Source organism: Ambystoma mexicanum, chromosome 7q (assembly GCF_040938575.1).
Source record: "Ambystoma mexicanum isolate Mex_15411 chromosome 7q, UKY_AmexF1_1, whole genome shotgun sequence".
NCBI classification, from domain to species: domain Eukaryota; kingdom Metazoa; phylum Chordata; class Amphibia; order Caudata; family Ambystomatidae; genus Ambystoma; species Ambystoma mexicanum.
This window is the reverse complement of record NC_090941.1, coordinates 1,031,497,022-1,031,510,968: the sequence shown is the minus strand read 5'-3', so window position 1 is coordinate 1,031,510,968 and position 13,947 is coordinate 1,031,497,022. Positions and strand designations below refer to the sequence as shown.

At 45.8% G+C, this 13,947-nt stretch overlaps 1 protein-coding gene across 1 annotated transcript in view; it reads right to left on the bottom strand.

Annotated features, from left to right (window-relative positions):
* The window catches only part of LOC138528565 (erythroblast NAD(P)(+)--arginine ADP-ribosyltransferase-like), a 175,549-nt gene that overhangs the window by 72,163 nt on the left and 89,439 nt on the right, over positions 1-13,947 (bottom strand). The window contains exon 4 of the mRNA XM_069640335.1: positions 7,535-7,573. Within this exon, the coding sequence (XP_069496436.1) occupies positions 7,535-7,573 (39 nt within the window). The remainder of the gene's footprint in view (positions 1-7,534; positions 7,574-13,947) is intronic.

The window sequence follows — 13,947 nt, the reverse complement described above, 5'->3', positions numbered from 1 at the left end:
CATTATTACCAACTTGCTCTTACAATATTCAGAAGAGCTGCGCTCTATTGGCCTGATGTTACACCCCTTCGATTCCATCGATGATGCCATCTCATTTAATGAAACTCCTCTGGTGCCTACTTCCTCGCAATTGCCTAATTTAACCTCTGGTGACGCACAGAGCAGGGTAAATGCCGAAGTAATTGCTCAATTAGTAGGCTTATCCAATACTAGTAAGGACTGGTCATGGTTAGCTGCTTCACATAATACTCTAAACCCAGCAATGGATAACACTCCCCACTAACCAGCCCCTTACCTTATCAATTCTATCTTGGAATTTGTGTGGGTTTAGAAACTTAAATTCATGGTTTAGCAGTGTTCATGTAGGCATCGAATGTGATATTATGTTATGCCAAGAAACTATGTGTGAGCACGATCTTTTGATGCCTGGTTACACTGTCCACCAACTAAAAGCGAAACGCAGCCTACCTGGTAGGCGGCATGGTGGTTTAGCAATATGCCTAAACACCAACTTGAATGTACTTGTGTTAGATGTTTTTAACGCATTAGCAACGCTGGCTCTATTGATAGTGCTCAAGGGCAAACAGTCGACTCCAATGCTTCTTGTATGTTTATATCACAATCCTGCAGGTCTTAAGCTAACACTTGCCTCTCAAGAGCTAGATACCCTGTTTGATGAAGTTTTATCAGCATATCCTACTTGTGATATAGTTTTAGGAGGGGATTTCAATGTATATTGCTTCAAACCTAAATTTAATAGTGTGTTCTGTGAGGCCACCCAGCAAGCTGTTTATAGAGGGCAGTTGTGGAAGGAGTATCTGGAATCCTGGGAACTCGATATTCTCCTTTTTGGGATCAGCGATGGCTATCATACATGGAGGAGAGGAGGAAGCTCCGCCTGTATTAATTACTTTGCTGTATCTCGGGGCCTGCAGTCTATATCCAGCAACATTGAAATCCATGATCCTGGCTGCAGTGACCATTATATGATTCATTTCAATCTGGAAGTAGATGTGCCAGTATTACTTAAGGACCAGCAGAAGTTGTTGCTTGAAGGGGATCGACCTAGATTGTCAATTCGATGGTCCACTAATCTCTGTGACAAGGCAAACGATATGATCTCTGCACGCCTTGTGCACTACTTTAGTACTCACCATAAGCAAGCCTTGCCAAATCATGAACTCGACGGCTTATCCAGAGTCATAACTGAGGTAATAAATTCCCTGTGGCTAAATACTACTTACCATTCCATAGGAACCATCACTCCAAGTTCCAATATAATTCTTCAAGCTAAGAGAATTAAGAACAGGGCGCTCCGCGAACTTCGCAAAAACTCTCCCACTAGGGGGGATTTTGCGATGGAAAAGAAAAGGGTTTTGAATACCTATCGAAACAAATGTAGAAATCACAAACATTTTATTCACAACCAGACAAACCAACAAATGTTTAGTACACTCTGCCACAGGGATAGACGATCTACATGGGCCTTGCATAGGGCTGGTACTACTGTACTCCCGACAAATCAGTCTTCTATGATCTCTGCACATGTCTGGAAGATATTCTTTGAAAAAAAATTCTCTCTCCCTCCAGTTTTTGCAAAAATCGAGTTTAAATGGGCCAATTTAGCCACTTCGTCCTTCTCTCCATGGTCAGTGTGCAGTATAGAAAATACGATAATTGGACTAAAATACTCAAAAGCAGCGGGCCCTGATGGGATTCCTCCCAGTGTTCTCAAACGGCAGCCAGCTATGTGGGCTCAGATCTTCAAACAACTGTTTGATAACATCCTCTTAAGCGCTAACATCCCCCCTTCTTGGCTGAACTCTATCATTGTACCGATATAGAAAAAAGGTGTAAGATCTGATCCCGGTAACTTTCGACCTATTTCGCTAATTGATACTGCTGCGAAGGTTTTTGCTAGTTTGCTTTTGGGAGAACTACAAGTAGTGATTGGGCAGCTTGGGATACTGTCCAGGTACCAAATTGGTTTTCGGGCAAGGATGGGCACTGCCCTTAATGCAACAATTATGGCTCATCTGCTAGCGAAAACCAAAGTACGGAATTCTGGTCCCTTGTACATGGCATCAATCGACCTAACATCTGCGTTTGATTGCGTCATACGTACACTGCTTTGGAAGAAAATGGCTGCCATGAATATTCCTGAATACATTATACAGTTGATATCCAAGCTTCATGCAAATACCACCTACCTTGTAAGAGTGAACAATGAAGGTGCAACAACAAATCCGATAAGGATTGAGCTTGGTGTGAAGCAGGGATGCAACCTAGCGGCCACGCTTTTAAATCTCTACTTATGTGGCATCAATGACATTTGGAACAATCAGATTTCTTACCCGGCAAGGCTTGGTCATTGAAAATACAATGGCTAGCTTTTGCCGACGACATAGTCATCTTCGATCGTACTCCTAAAGGCCTCCAAATTAAACTAGATTTGTTTGCTTCCTACTGCCAAGACCACAATCTAAAATGTAATTTAGAAAAATCGCACATTGTGGTTTTTAGGAACTTCAAGAGAGAACATACTACTCAAAATTGGAAAATTGAAAACTTTCCCATAACCATAGTACCTGCCATTCGCTATCTTGGTTACACAATAACTGATTCCAACTCCTTGGAAATGTGGAAAGAGGTACTGCACAAGAAAATGGCTCCTCTTTCCACTCAAATGCGGATGGTTTATATCAAGTTCTGCAAATTATCATTGTTGCCACTACTGCAATTTTACATATTGAAATGGAATCTGTGCTCCTCTTCGCTTTGGACATGTGTCTTGTGAATATTAACAGCTTTCTTGACCAACTACAAGGTCGTATATGGAAGGGGGCATTGCGTTTGGCTAGATCTACTCCCAATATGATAATAAGGCATGAATTCGGTTTCACTGCTTTGTCTGCAAGCTATAACTGGCGGTTATTGTCTAACTTTGCTAGGATGATATACCCGTCAGACAATTGCTTATATGAAGCTCTTGGACAACTAATGATTGCCTCTGAACGATCTTCCATCACAGTTTACTATGCACAAATGGTCCATTTACTAGACGAGATCGCACTCAAACCAGCTGATCTGGAATTTATACCAAATTATGTTAAGCTGTGTATTTTTGAGCATGATTGGTGTAAAACGTTAAGTGGAATAGCTGAACTTAAGGGTTATAAGGAAGCTGCGCTTTTCAGCACTCCAAGACGTCCACATAAACCTTACGTAATTCAATTTCCTTGCAATAAAGCTAGGGAAGTTTACTTTAGGTTTAAAATGAACCAATCATTAACTCTAGGAAGAATTGGTAGTTGGAACCTTCTCCTGAAATTCGACAAGGTTTTGGGATGCAGGTTCTGCAATGATGGATCTATCATAGAAACTCTGAAACATCTAGTGATATTTTGTCCACATTTCGAGGCAACACATATATTAACAATTGACACAGATGGTGTAGGTTCTGAGGCTAATAGGGAATGGCTTTGGATAGCCTGCATGTGGGGGACCAGAGTGGGTCTTATATTGTCCCCTGCAGACTTTTAACAATCATAAACCAAGAACTTGAGACTAGGTATCAAAATATCAAGGGGGTGGATTAGCAATTGTTGTAACTACCACATTAAGTGTACTGTTTGCTCCTCAGCAAGCGCCAATTGTTTCTTGCTTTGTCTGCCTTGTGATTGTAGGCTCTTATTCCTTATATATGCTCTTCCATACAGGATGGGCTACGCCCATGTTAGCCTGCAGTTCTCACAAATCTGCTAAATGACACTTAAGTGGATAAATGAAGTACTAACAAAGGATGCACTATACTATCCATGTTTCTAATGTATGTACATATGCTGTTAATTAACTTACCACATGGAGCATAGCATACGAAAGAGTTTTTAATTGCTTACTATATAATTTATATTAAATTGTATAATGAATGAAAATGAAATAGATTTGTAAGAAAATGAGTAGGCTATTTGAAATTATCAAATGTATAATATGGAATATTATATAATGTTAAAAGTTGTAAAAGTTTGTTGATCGAACTAATAAACAACGGTTTGAATAAAAAAAATAAAAAAAAGTTAAGGGAACATGTGAGGCAAGCAGAAGTTGACATAGAGCAGGCAGCACAGGCCAAAATTGCACAAGGGCGGATATTAGTATCCTGAAAAAGAAGCGGTCTGAATATGCCCAGACAATACAAGCCTCACAGCAGGAAAATTAGTCCCTTTGTGAGGAGAACAAGCGACTCAGAGACCAAGTACTGGCACAAAATAAAGTGCGGAAGCTACTCAAGCACTGGTGTCAGAGTTGAAAACTCATACCTCTATATATCACCAAGAGATAGGGGCTGAGAAAAACAAATGTGAGAGGTTGGAAAAGGAGATAGCCAAATACAAACAGGCTTTGAGGCACCACGACCAGAGTATGGAAAAGTACCCCGATCACAGAGTGATGACCTCTTTACCAGGGTCCTCAAGTCAACTGACAACCTCATATGTACAGGGTGCAGATAACTTCATACCTGCCAGTTTTCAAGAACAGGGAAACATGAGTCAGCTGGACCCAACCAGACCTAGTCCAACTGAGCCCGAGGGCCAGTCCTTATAAGATATTGACAAATATAGGTCTCCATGGAATAGGGATTTACCACTGTTGGTGGCACCTGGAATATCAGGCACCAATTACGGCAAGTCCGTTTCCCAGTATCCAGTGGGAATTTCTGGCGGTATATCAGGAAACTCGTAATTACCTCCATTAACTCTCAGAAGACTGCTTTGAAAAAACACTGGCTGGCACTTGGAGTGCAATGTTTGATGGTAAGACTTGTTTAAAGCGAGCTCAAAGAGTTCCCACAATGAGGCGTTTTGAGCTGGGAGGGAAAGGAACTGGGTGGGAATGGCCATAGGGATTAGCAAGGCCATGGGCAGTCAATGGGTGGGCAAATAAACAAACAACACCTACAAGCTTTGTGGCCCTCCTCATATGCCATTTCTACCTAGTTGTACTCTAATGCAATAGTTTCGGCTTATAGGTGTCGCAAGTGACACCTAATAGCCCAAACTAATAATGGGCTGAAAGAACATATGCTAGTAGTAGTATAACTTTGTAGTCAGTCACACCAACAGCACTGTTTTCTTTTGAGGAAAGCCCTGTACCAATTTGAGTCCCTCTTCCCTCTGGGCCCAATTGAGACTGCATCATCCACAAGTTTGTCAAAGGGAAAGGTGGTCAGGCAGCCTCCCATCCTTTACCCATAGCCAATGGGCATATTTGGACCACTACAACAGGCTCATTGCTTGGAAGTCCATCGAGCAGTTTCCTTAGATGATGAAGATGTGTGTGCAAGCCGGCTACAGTCATGCGGATGGAGCGTCATGGGGAAAAGTAATGGAGGCTTTGGATCGGACAGTACAATTTCTACACCGATTTGACTACCACCTCAAACTATTGGAAGCCATTGACTCGACCATCTTGAATGACGTTTTGACCTAATGGGGGGCCGCACATCAAACTGACTCGATTCCACGGCCTTGCCATTCGGACCACATGACTCAAACTTGATTGTAGTAAAAGTACCTACAAGCCTGGGTCAATGCTTTTGAGCAACTAAGACAAGAACTAAAGGTATATTAATAGGCCCTATCCCACTGGTTCACTTTAAGGGACCAAACTGACTCTTAAGCCCCCTTCATTGCCTTTCTGCGAACATATCCTTCAACATTGACATTGCTACTTATGTATTCTGATTGAATATCCCTGCGTAACACCCCAGAGTGACCTTTGCCATTCAAAGTAGGCATTCTCTGTGTTTCTCTTACATGGGTTGTCTTTACAGTTTTTAATTAGGTGTGTGCAATGATTGCTTTTATTAAAGTTCCTTTTCTTTCTAGAGCCTCGATTGGACATTCTTTTATGTTGGATCAATTGTACTAACACTGTTTGGATTTCTACTGTTATAAGCTCAGACCCCTCCTGAAGTTATAGCCTGCGCTCGGCCTGCGCTACCAAAAGAAGTGAAAAAGGTATATCATTCGGCCTGTGCCTGTTTCACTTTTATGATTCAGATCATTGCTTGTTTGGTACTAGTAAAGTGATGAGTAGGCGGTACCACCACTGCTCATTCCTCTGCTCATGTAGTATGCCAAAGGGATGTTTCCGCAGAGTCTGTTTGGGAAGAGATATTTTTGCTACAGGTTATTTCTGATGGACCCCGCTTGATCTTGTGGTAGACTAGGATTCATCTTACAAACAGGCAAGCAGAGCAAACAGAGACCCACACATTAACCTACAACGTAGAGTGCTCTGTTGCTCCCCAGGCAGGTAAGTGTTCTAGAAAAATCTTTCATACTTACATTCCCTACAGGGAAATGCAAAGGCAGGATCGGTTTCTCAGGGAAAGCTGATGAGCTAGATGCTGTAGGCAAGGACTCTTGAAATGGGAAAGGAAGCCTAAAGGACAAAGGCAGGCGGTTTCCAAACTATGGTGGCCCATCAATGACATAAAGGTTAGCTCACACTCCCCAAACACAGCCTCCAGAATGCTCCTCGTTCCTTGAATAACCACAACTTCCTGCAATGTCAGAAATATGCCTCCTCTTAGCCACCCCTTTTGCTCTATGGAAATTATGAGAAGTGCATGTGTACCTTTGAGGTCATGTTGGTAGTGCTCATATAATAAATAAGTAACCGGCGAGGGGGGGTGGTGGCCTCCCAGCCAATAAGAAGGCTCGGAACGTGGTCTTTACCACACAGGGAAAGACCCCCTCCGAGCCTCCTCAGAGCGGGAGGACGCCATCTTCCCTCGCCGGGAATCAAGTAAGTGCACTGCCCGCGCCCTAGCGCATTTTTGCAAAGTAGTGTTGCTGGCACATCTGTATACATGTAGTGCCTTCTCCCCGTTCCCTGGTGGCCATTTTCTTTGTTTCGTTTTTTTTTAACACTGTTTAATGGATGCCATGGAAAGGGAGAAGGGACTTTGCATAGTTCCTGCTCTCTGATCCATGGCAGCTATTTTATTTGCTTTTTTTTCTTGAGTTGAGAAACGGTTTACCTGCCGTTTCTCAACTCGAGAAAAATATTATTACTACCCCGGTACAACGTGCTGGAGTACTAATAGCTATAGAACGCTCAGAGGGGGGTATTACCAGACCGGTAGTGACCCCCCTCCTCGGGTTCTATTGCTTAAATACATACCACAAGAGATGATGCCAGCACCAAAGCTGCTATATTAGACCCTTTGCAAAAACCTTACCAGTGTTCTTCTCCTTGGGCGGGGGGGGGGGTGGGGAGGGGGCGAGAGTTCTCACAGAATCTAAGAATGTGATGAGAAAATACTAAAATATGAATGATCCAGACAGGGACATACAACCAAAAATTCCCCTGACTGCATCTTCTCTTTAGTAGGCGCCCACCCTAATAAGCAGGGCACCGTCGTACATTTTTCGCAGGTAACGGGCCAATGAATTGTTGCTGATCCCAAACCCACCAGGGATTAAATGAAATTAAAAGAAAATTCAGAAAGTTGTTGGATCCTTACCTGACTTGAAAAGGCACTTCCAGGTTTTACATTTTTTCTCTGGAAAACAAAACATAATGCCCATTTAAAACAGCAGTTCGAGCATTTTAGGACTGTGTATTGAGGAGAGGAAGTGGGAGGACTGTTGTGTGAGTAGAACATGCTGTACAGTAACAGTTGCGTACTACACGTTACCAACATGTAGGGGACTTTCTAGGTCTGGAAAAGACCCGGGGCTAAGCTGATGTCGGAACTGTTGGGACTGGGGGCTAGCTAGTCTAGCTCCTGAGATTGTATCCAGGGCTACAACCAAAAGATCAGGGGCTATAGCCCCCTTAGCCCCCCCACCAACTCCCCCAGCAACGCCCCTGCCAACATGGTTGTACCCTATGCACTTAAACATGTCTGGAGAAATCACAGCGCAGGAACGTTTACATGCATTACACATTAATGACCCACAGTCGGTCTCGCTGTTGTTAGGTTAATCACTGCATGGTGTCACAGCAGCGTCAAGCGTCCAAGCTTATGGGTTATTCTGGGTGAAAATGAAAAGACAAATCGCAGATGGGTGCGAAAAATCCACCTTCTGCCCACCGTTGGCACGTTTTTCTTTGTACTGGATGCCCCGCACTTTTCACAGTAAGAGTAGGATGCCCGTGTGTAATACCCCCATAAACCCCTGCAATATTCACGCCGGCTCATTAGCTGCCAAAGCCACCAGCTGTTGTGGCAGCTCTGGCGCCTTTATCCCGTTTCCGCTGCGAAAACGGCAACCAGGAAATAAGCGGTGAGTTTGGGCGATTTTGCTGGAGCAGCAGAGCTTGTGCCCACGTGCCCACCGCCAATGACAGGCACTTCCACCATCTCCCACTGCATGACATATAATAATAATACAGTATTTCCTATATAGTGTTACACACCAATAGGTCTCAGAGCACTCAAATAACAGAAGACATTATTATTCCTCAGTGTGGTACTCATATTATCGACCTCGGAAGGATGAAAAGCTGAGTTGATCCTGCCACAGCAGGCTGCACACAGATATCAGGGGCGAGCGCTTAGCTCTCTGTGCTATCTGTGCTGTCGAATACATGCCCTATCCTTTATAACAGGGGACGATGTGTCTAATCAGAAGAGTAGGCCAGCAGTGTCTCCAACACCCCCACATGTCCCGAAAAGACCTGGAGCACTACTAATGCTAGAGAACCTTTGGGGGTTTATCCCCTTTGTACCACAAAACCCTGCAAGCTCTCCACATGTTTTTTTTGCAATATGAAATGTGTCTGACAGGTCCTGCGTGCACATGACTGTGACCCATACAAACGAGACTAACATGTGACTGCTTTAGTAGTAATAGCAAATATATACCAGCCCCCCAATACAGCTCTGCATCTCTTTATTCAGCTGGGCCCTTCTTCTCTGATGAGGTCTGAGGAAAGGAAATGACAAGACTGGAGAGGAGAGGGCAGAGGGGTGGGAAATGACAAGACCAGAGAGGAGAGGGCAGAGGAGTGGGAAATGACAAGACTGGAGAGGAGAGGGCAGAGGGGTGGGAAATGACAAGATTGGAGAGGAGAGGGTAGAGGAGTGAGAAATGACAAGACTGGAGAGGTGAGGGCAGAGGAGTGGGGAAGGGAGTCACCGAGAGGAGGTCAGTGGAGAGGGAGGGCAGAGGAAGATACGAGAGCAGGCTCGGAGAGGGGAAACAGGAGCACTCTCCTGCACTCTCCTGCACTCTCCTCTGCTTCTCTGTCCATTCCTGTATTCCACTTGTCCAGCTGATTCTGCTTCTCTCCTCTCCAGCACTCTACTCTACCTGCCGTACTCCTCTTGTCTACGGTGCTATCCTACTCCCGTCTCTCTCCCCAGGATAGTTCACCAGTGAAGTGTTCCCCTCTCCCATGGGGCCAGTCTGTACGTCACAATTTTGAATCCCATGTCAGGGCCAACTAAGCCTTTTAGCCTACCAACGTCTATGGATTGGGTAGCATCCAATGTGACCTAATAACACCAGTTATTACAGCGCTCAGAAGTGGGAGAAGTCTGCTGTGAGGCGCTATATAAGAACACATCTCTTCTTTATACGGATGGCCGTGCCCATGCACCCAGCACGTCCTCCTCTCCTGTGCAATCCACGCGGTAATTCTAGCTTGAATCGTTAACCTTTTCATCAGTAACTAGAAATACAAATAAGGACACATACAAAATATTATTATTAATAATGAGTATTATCTCTTCTCATTTCCTAGTTCTCCTAGGATCCCGACTCTCTTTATTTCCCTCCTGTCCATTCCTGCACCTTATTTTCCCTGTGTGTCTCCCATCCTTCCCTGTACTTTACACATGATCCAATAGACACATGAACAAGGGAGCTGGGGAGAACAAAGGAGAAATGGAGAGAGTAGAGGTACCAAGGGAGGCATTGAGAGAGTAGAGGAGTCAAGGGAGAAATGGAGGAGAGAGTAGAGGAGTCAGGGGAGAAATGGAGAGAGTAGAGGAGTCCGGGGAGAAATGAAGAGAGTAGAAGTGCCAAGCGAGAAATGGAGAGAGTAGAGGAGTCAGGGGAGAAATGGAGAGAGTAGAAGAGCCAAGCGAGAAACGGAGAGAGTAGAGGAGTAAAGGGAGAAATATAGAAGTAGAGGAGTCAGGGGAGAAATGGAGAGAGTAGAGGTGCCAAGGGTGAAATTGAGAGAGTAGAGGAGCCAAGCGAGAAATGGTGACAGTAGAGGAGTCAAGGGAGATATGGAGAGAGTAGAGGAGTCAGGGAGAAATGGAGAGAGTAGAGGAGTCCGGGGAGAAATGAAGAGAGTAGAAGTGCCAAGCGAGAAATGGAGAGAGTAGAGGAGTCAGGGGAGAAATGGAGAGAGTAGAAGAGCCAAGCGAGAAACGGAGAGAGTAGAGGAGTAAAGGGAGAAATATAGAAGTAGAGGAGTCAGGGGAGAAATGGAGAGAGTAGAGGTGCCAAGGGTGAAATTGAGAGAGTAGAGGAGCCAAGCGAGAAATGGTGACAGTAGAGGAGTCAAGGGAGATATGGAGAGAGTAGAGGAGTCAGGGAGAAATGGAGAGAGTAGAGGAGTCAAGGGAGAAATGGAGAGAGTAGAGGTACCAAGGGAGAAATGTAGAGAGTAGAGGAGTCAATGGAGAAATGGAGAGGGTAGAGTAGTCGGGGGGAAACGGAAAGAGAAGAGGAGGCCAGGGAGAAATGGGAGAGTAGAGGACTCAGGGGAGAAATGGAAAGAGTAGAGGACTCAGGGAGAAATTGAGATAGTAGAGGAGTCAGGGGAGAAATGGAGAGAGTAGAGGAGTCAGGGGAGAAATTGAGAGAGTAGAGGAGCCAAGGAGGAAATGGAGAGAGTAGTGGAGTCAATTTAGAAATTGAGAGAGGAGGGGTCAATGGAGCAATGACGAGAGTAGAAGAGTCAAGGGAGAAATGGAGGGAGTAGAGGCGTCAATGGAGAAATTGAGAGAGTAGAAGGATCAAGGGAGACATGGAGAGAGTAGAGCAATCAAGGGAGAAATTGAGAGAAGGGAGGTGTCAAGGGAGAAATTGAGAGAGGAGAGGAGTCAGGTGAGAAATGGAGAGAGTGGAGGAGTAAGGGGAAAATGGAGAGAGACGAGGAGCCAAGGGAGAAATGGGGAGAGTAGAGGAGTCAATGTAGAAACTGAGAGAGGAGGGGTCAAAGGAGCAATGAAGAGAGTAGAGGAGCCAAGGGAGAAATGGAGGGAGTAGAGGTGTCAATGGAGAAATTGAGAGAGTAGAAGAATCAAGGGAGACATGGAGAGAGTAGAGCAATCAAGGGAGAAATTGAGAGAAGGGAGGTGTCAAGGGAGAAATTGAGAGAGTAGAGGAGTCCGGTGAGAAATGGAGAGAGTGGAGGAGTAAGGGGGAAATGGAGAAAGAAGAGGAGCCAAGGGAGACATGGGGAGAGTAGAGGAGTCAGGGGAGAAATGGAGAGAGTAGAGAACCATGGGAGCAATGGAGAGGGTAGAGGAGTCAGGGGAGAAATGGAGAGAGTAGAGGAGTCAGGGGCGAAATTGAGAGTGTAGAGGAGCCAAGGGGGGAATTTAGAGAGTACAGGAGTCAAGGGAGAAATGGAGAGAGTAGAGTTACCAAGGGAGAAATTGAGAAAGTAGAGGAGTCAATGGAGAAATTAAGAGAGTAGAGGAGTCAAGGGGGAAATGGAGAGAGTAGTGGAGTAACGGGAGTAATGGAGAGAGTAGGGGAGGCAAGGGAGAAAGGGAGAGAGTAGAGGAGTCAAGGAAGAAATGGAGAGAGTAGAGGTGCCAAGGGGGAAATGGAGCGAGTAGAGGAGTCAAGGGGGAAATGGAGAGAGTAGAGGAGTCAAGGGGGAAATGGAGAGAGTAGATGAGTCAATGGAGAAATGGAGAGAGGAGGAGTCAAAGGAGCAATGAAGAGAGTAGAGGAGTCAAGGGAGAAATGGAGGGAGTAGAGGCGTCAATGGAGAAATTGAGAGAGTAGAAGAATCAATGGAGAAATGGAGAGAGTAGAGCAATCAAGGGAGAAATTGAGAAAAGGGAGGTGTCAAGGGAGAAATTGAGAGAGTAGATGAGTCAAGGGAGAAATGGAGAGAGTAGAGGAGTCAAGGAAGAAATTAAGAGAGGCGCCAAGGCCGAAATGGGGAGCAGAAAGGGGCAAACGAGAGGGAGTAAAGATGAGACGAGAAGACAAGATAGTCAAGAGAAGACAATGCAAAGGACACACAGGGACGGGAAGAGACAAGAAGGCAAAGGTGATATCGGGGTTGGAGAGAGGCAAAGAGAGGACGTAGAGAAGGGGATATTATATTTAATTGGATGGGAAAGGAAACATGAGAAGAGCATATGATATGATATGATATGATATGATATGGCATTTGTAACGCGCCTATACACAAGTGTTTCAAGGCGCGACGAGGCAGGGAGGGGGGAACAAGGGGAAGACAGACAACGATCCTACTAGGCCAGGTGTCATTCAGATCGCGCAAGTGCAGGGGTAGGGGGAAGGGAAGAAGTGCAAGGGGAAGGGGAGGGGGGAAGGGCAGTACAAAGTAAGTAGAATAAAAATAAATAAATAGAGCCAGCTGGTGGAAAGTGCAAGGTAAGTGCAGACAAGTGCTGGGAAGGGGGGGCTGTAGGGATACAGAGACAGCCCCGCAGTGCAGGGGTTGCCAGGGAGGCAGTGCAAGTGGAGAGTGGCTGGGCCCAGGACCGAGGTCGCTGAGAGTGGCCCAGTTGCAGTTTCAGTGCAGTTTCAGTGAAGAATTTAGCAGTGGAGAGGGAGAGAGAAAACAGAAGCAAAGAGGAAGGTTTTGTGGTGCTTCCGGAACCGGAGATGGTTCTCCTCAAGTTTCAGGGAGGCAGGAAGGCTGTTCCAGAGGGAGGCCCCTGCAGCGGAGAGAGATCTACTCCCAGCTCGTTGCTTCAAGAAGCGGCTGACCCTGAGGGAGTTGGAGACGGATGAGCGAAGGTCTTGGGACGGAAGATATTTAGGAAGAGAGAGTTGAAGGTATTTAGGCCCCAGGCCCCAGAAGGCCTTGTGGACAATGCAGAGAGTTTTGAACTTAATCCTCGCAGCCACTGGGAGCCAGTGTAGAGATTTCAGTCCTGGAGAGATACAGTCCCTGGGCTTGAGGCCAAGGACAAGTCTCGCAGTTCTGTTCTGGATGAGTTGCAGAGGGCGGAGAGTAGAGGCAGGCAGATTTAGATACAGGCTGTTACAGTAGTCCAGCTTCGAGAGAACCAGGGCTCGGGAGACAGTGAGCTTCTGGTGGAAGGAGAGTAAGGGAAGAATACCTCTGAGGAGGTGCAGCTGGTAGTGTGACTTCTTAGAGACATCAGATATATGAGGAGAGAAGGAGAGTGTGGAGTCGAAGATGACCCCGAGGTTTTTTGCCTTGCAGGTAGGAGCAGGAAGGGGGCCAAGGGAGGCTGGCCAGAGAGCTGCAGGGAAGGAGGGAGTGGGTGTGCCGATGAGTAGAATCTCAGTCTTACTAGAATTAAGGCAGAGGTAATTGGCGGCACACCATTCCCGGATAGCAGACAGACAGTCAGAGATGAGGGAAGGAGAGGAGGAGGCCGAGTTCCACTTGAGCCAAGATGTAAGGGCCAGAAAAGGGAGAGGAGGGTGGAGGTGAAAACAAGAGCAGGAAGGAAAGGGGATGATGGCAGGGTTGGGTGGAGATAGGTTGGGTTGATTTAGGGGAGGGCTGGGTGGAGAAGAAAGAAGCTAATAACATAGGTGAAGCCAGTGGTAGTTCTAGGAAGTACTCTGGCTGGTGGAAGTGCCAGGGAACTGGCATAACGATGTTACTGAGGTTGATATCCAACACACATCATGCTTCTTGCACAGCCACACCTAAGCCACTGTCTCTTTAAGCGTGTCTTTCATTGTACTCGGTCAGGGCCAGTTTTCTGTGGGATGCCCCCCCACCCCC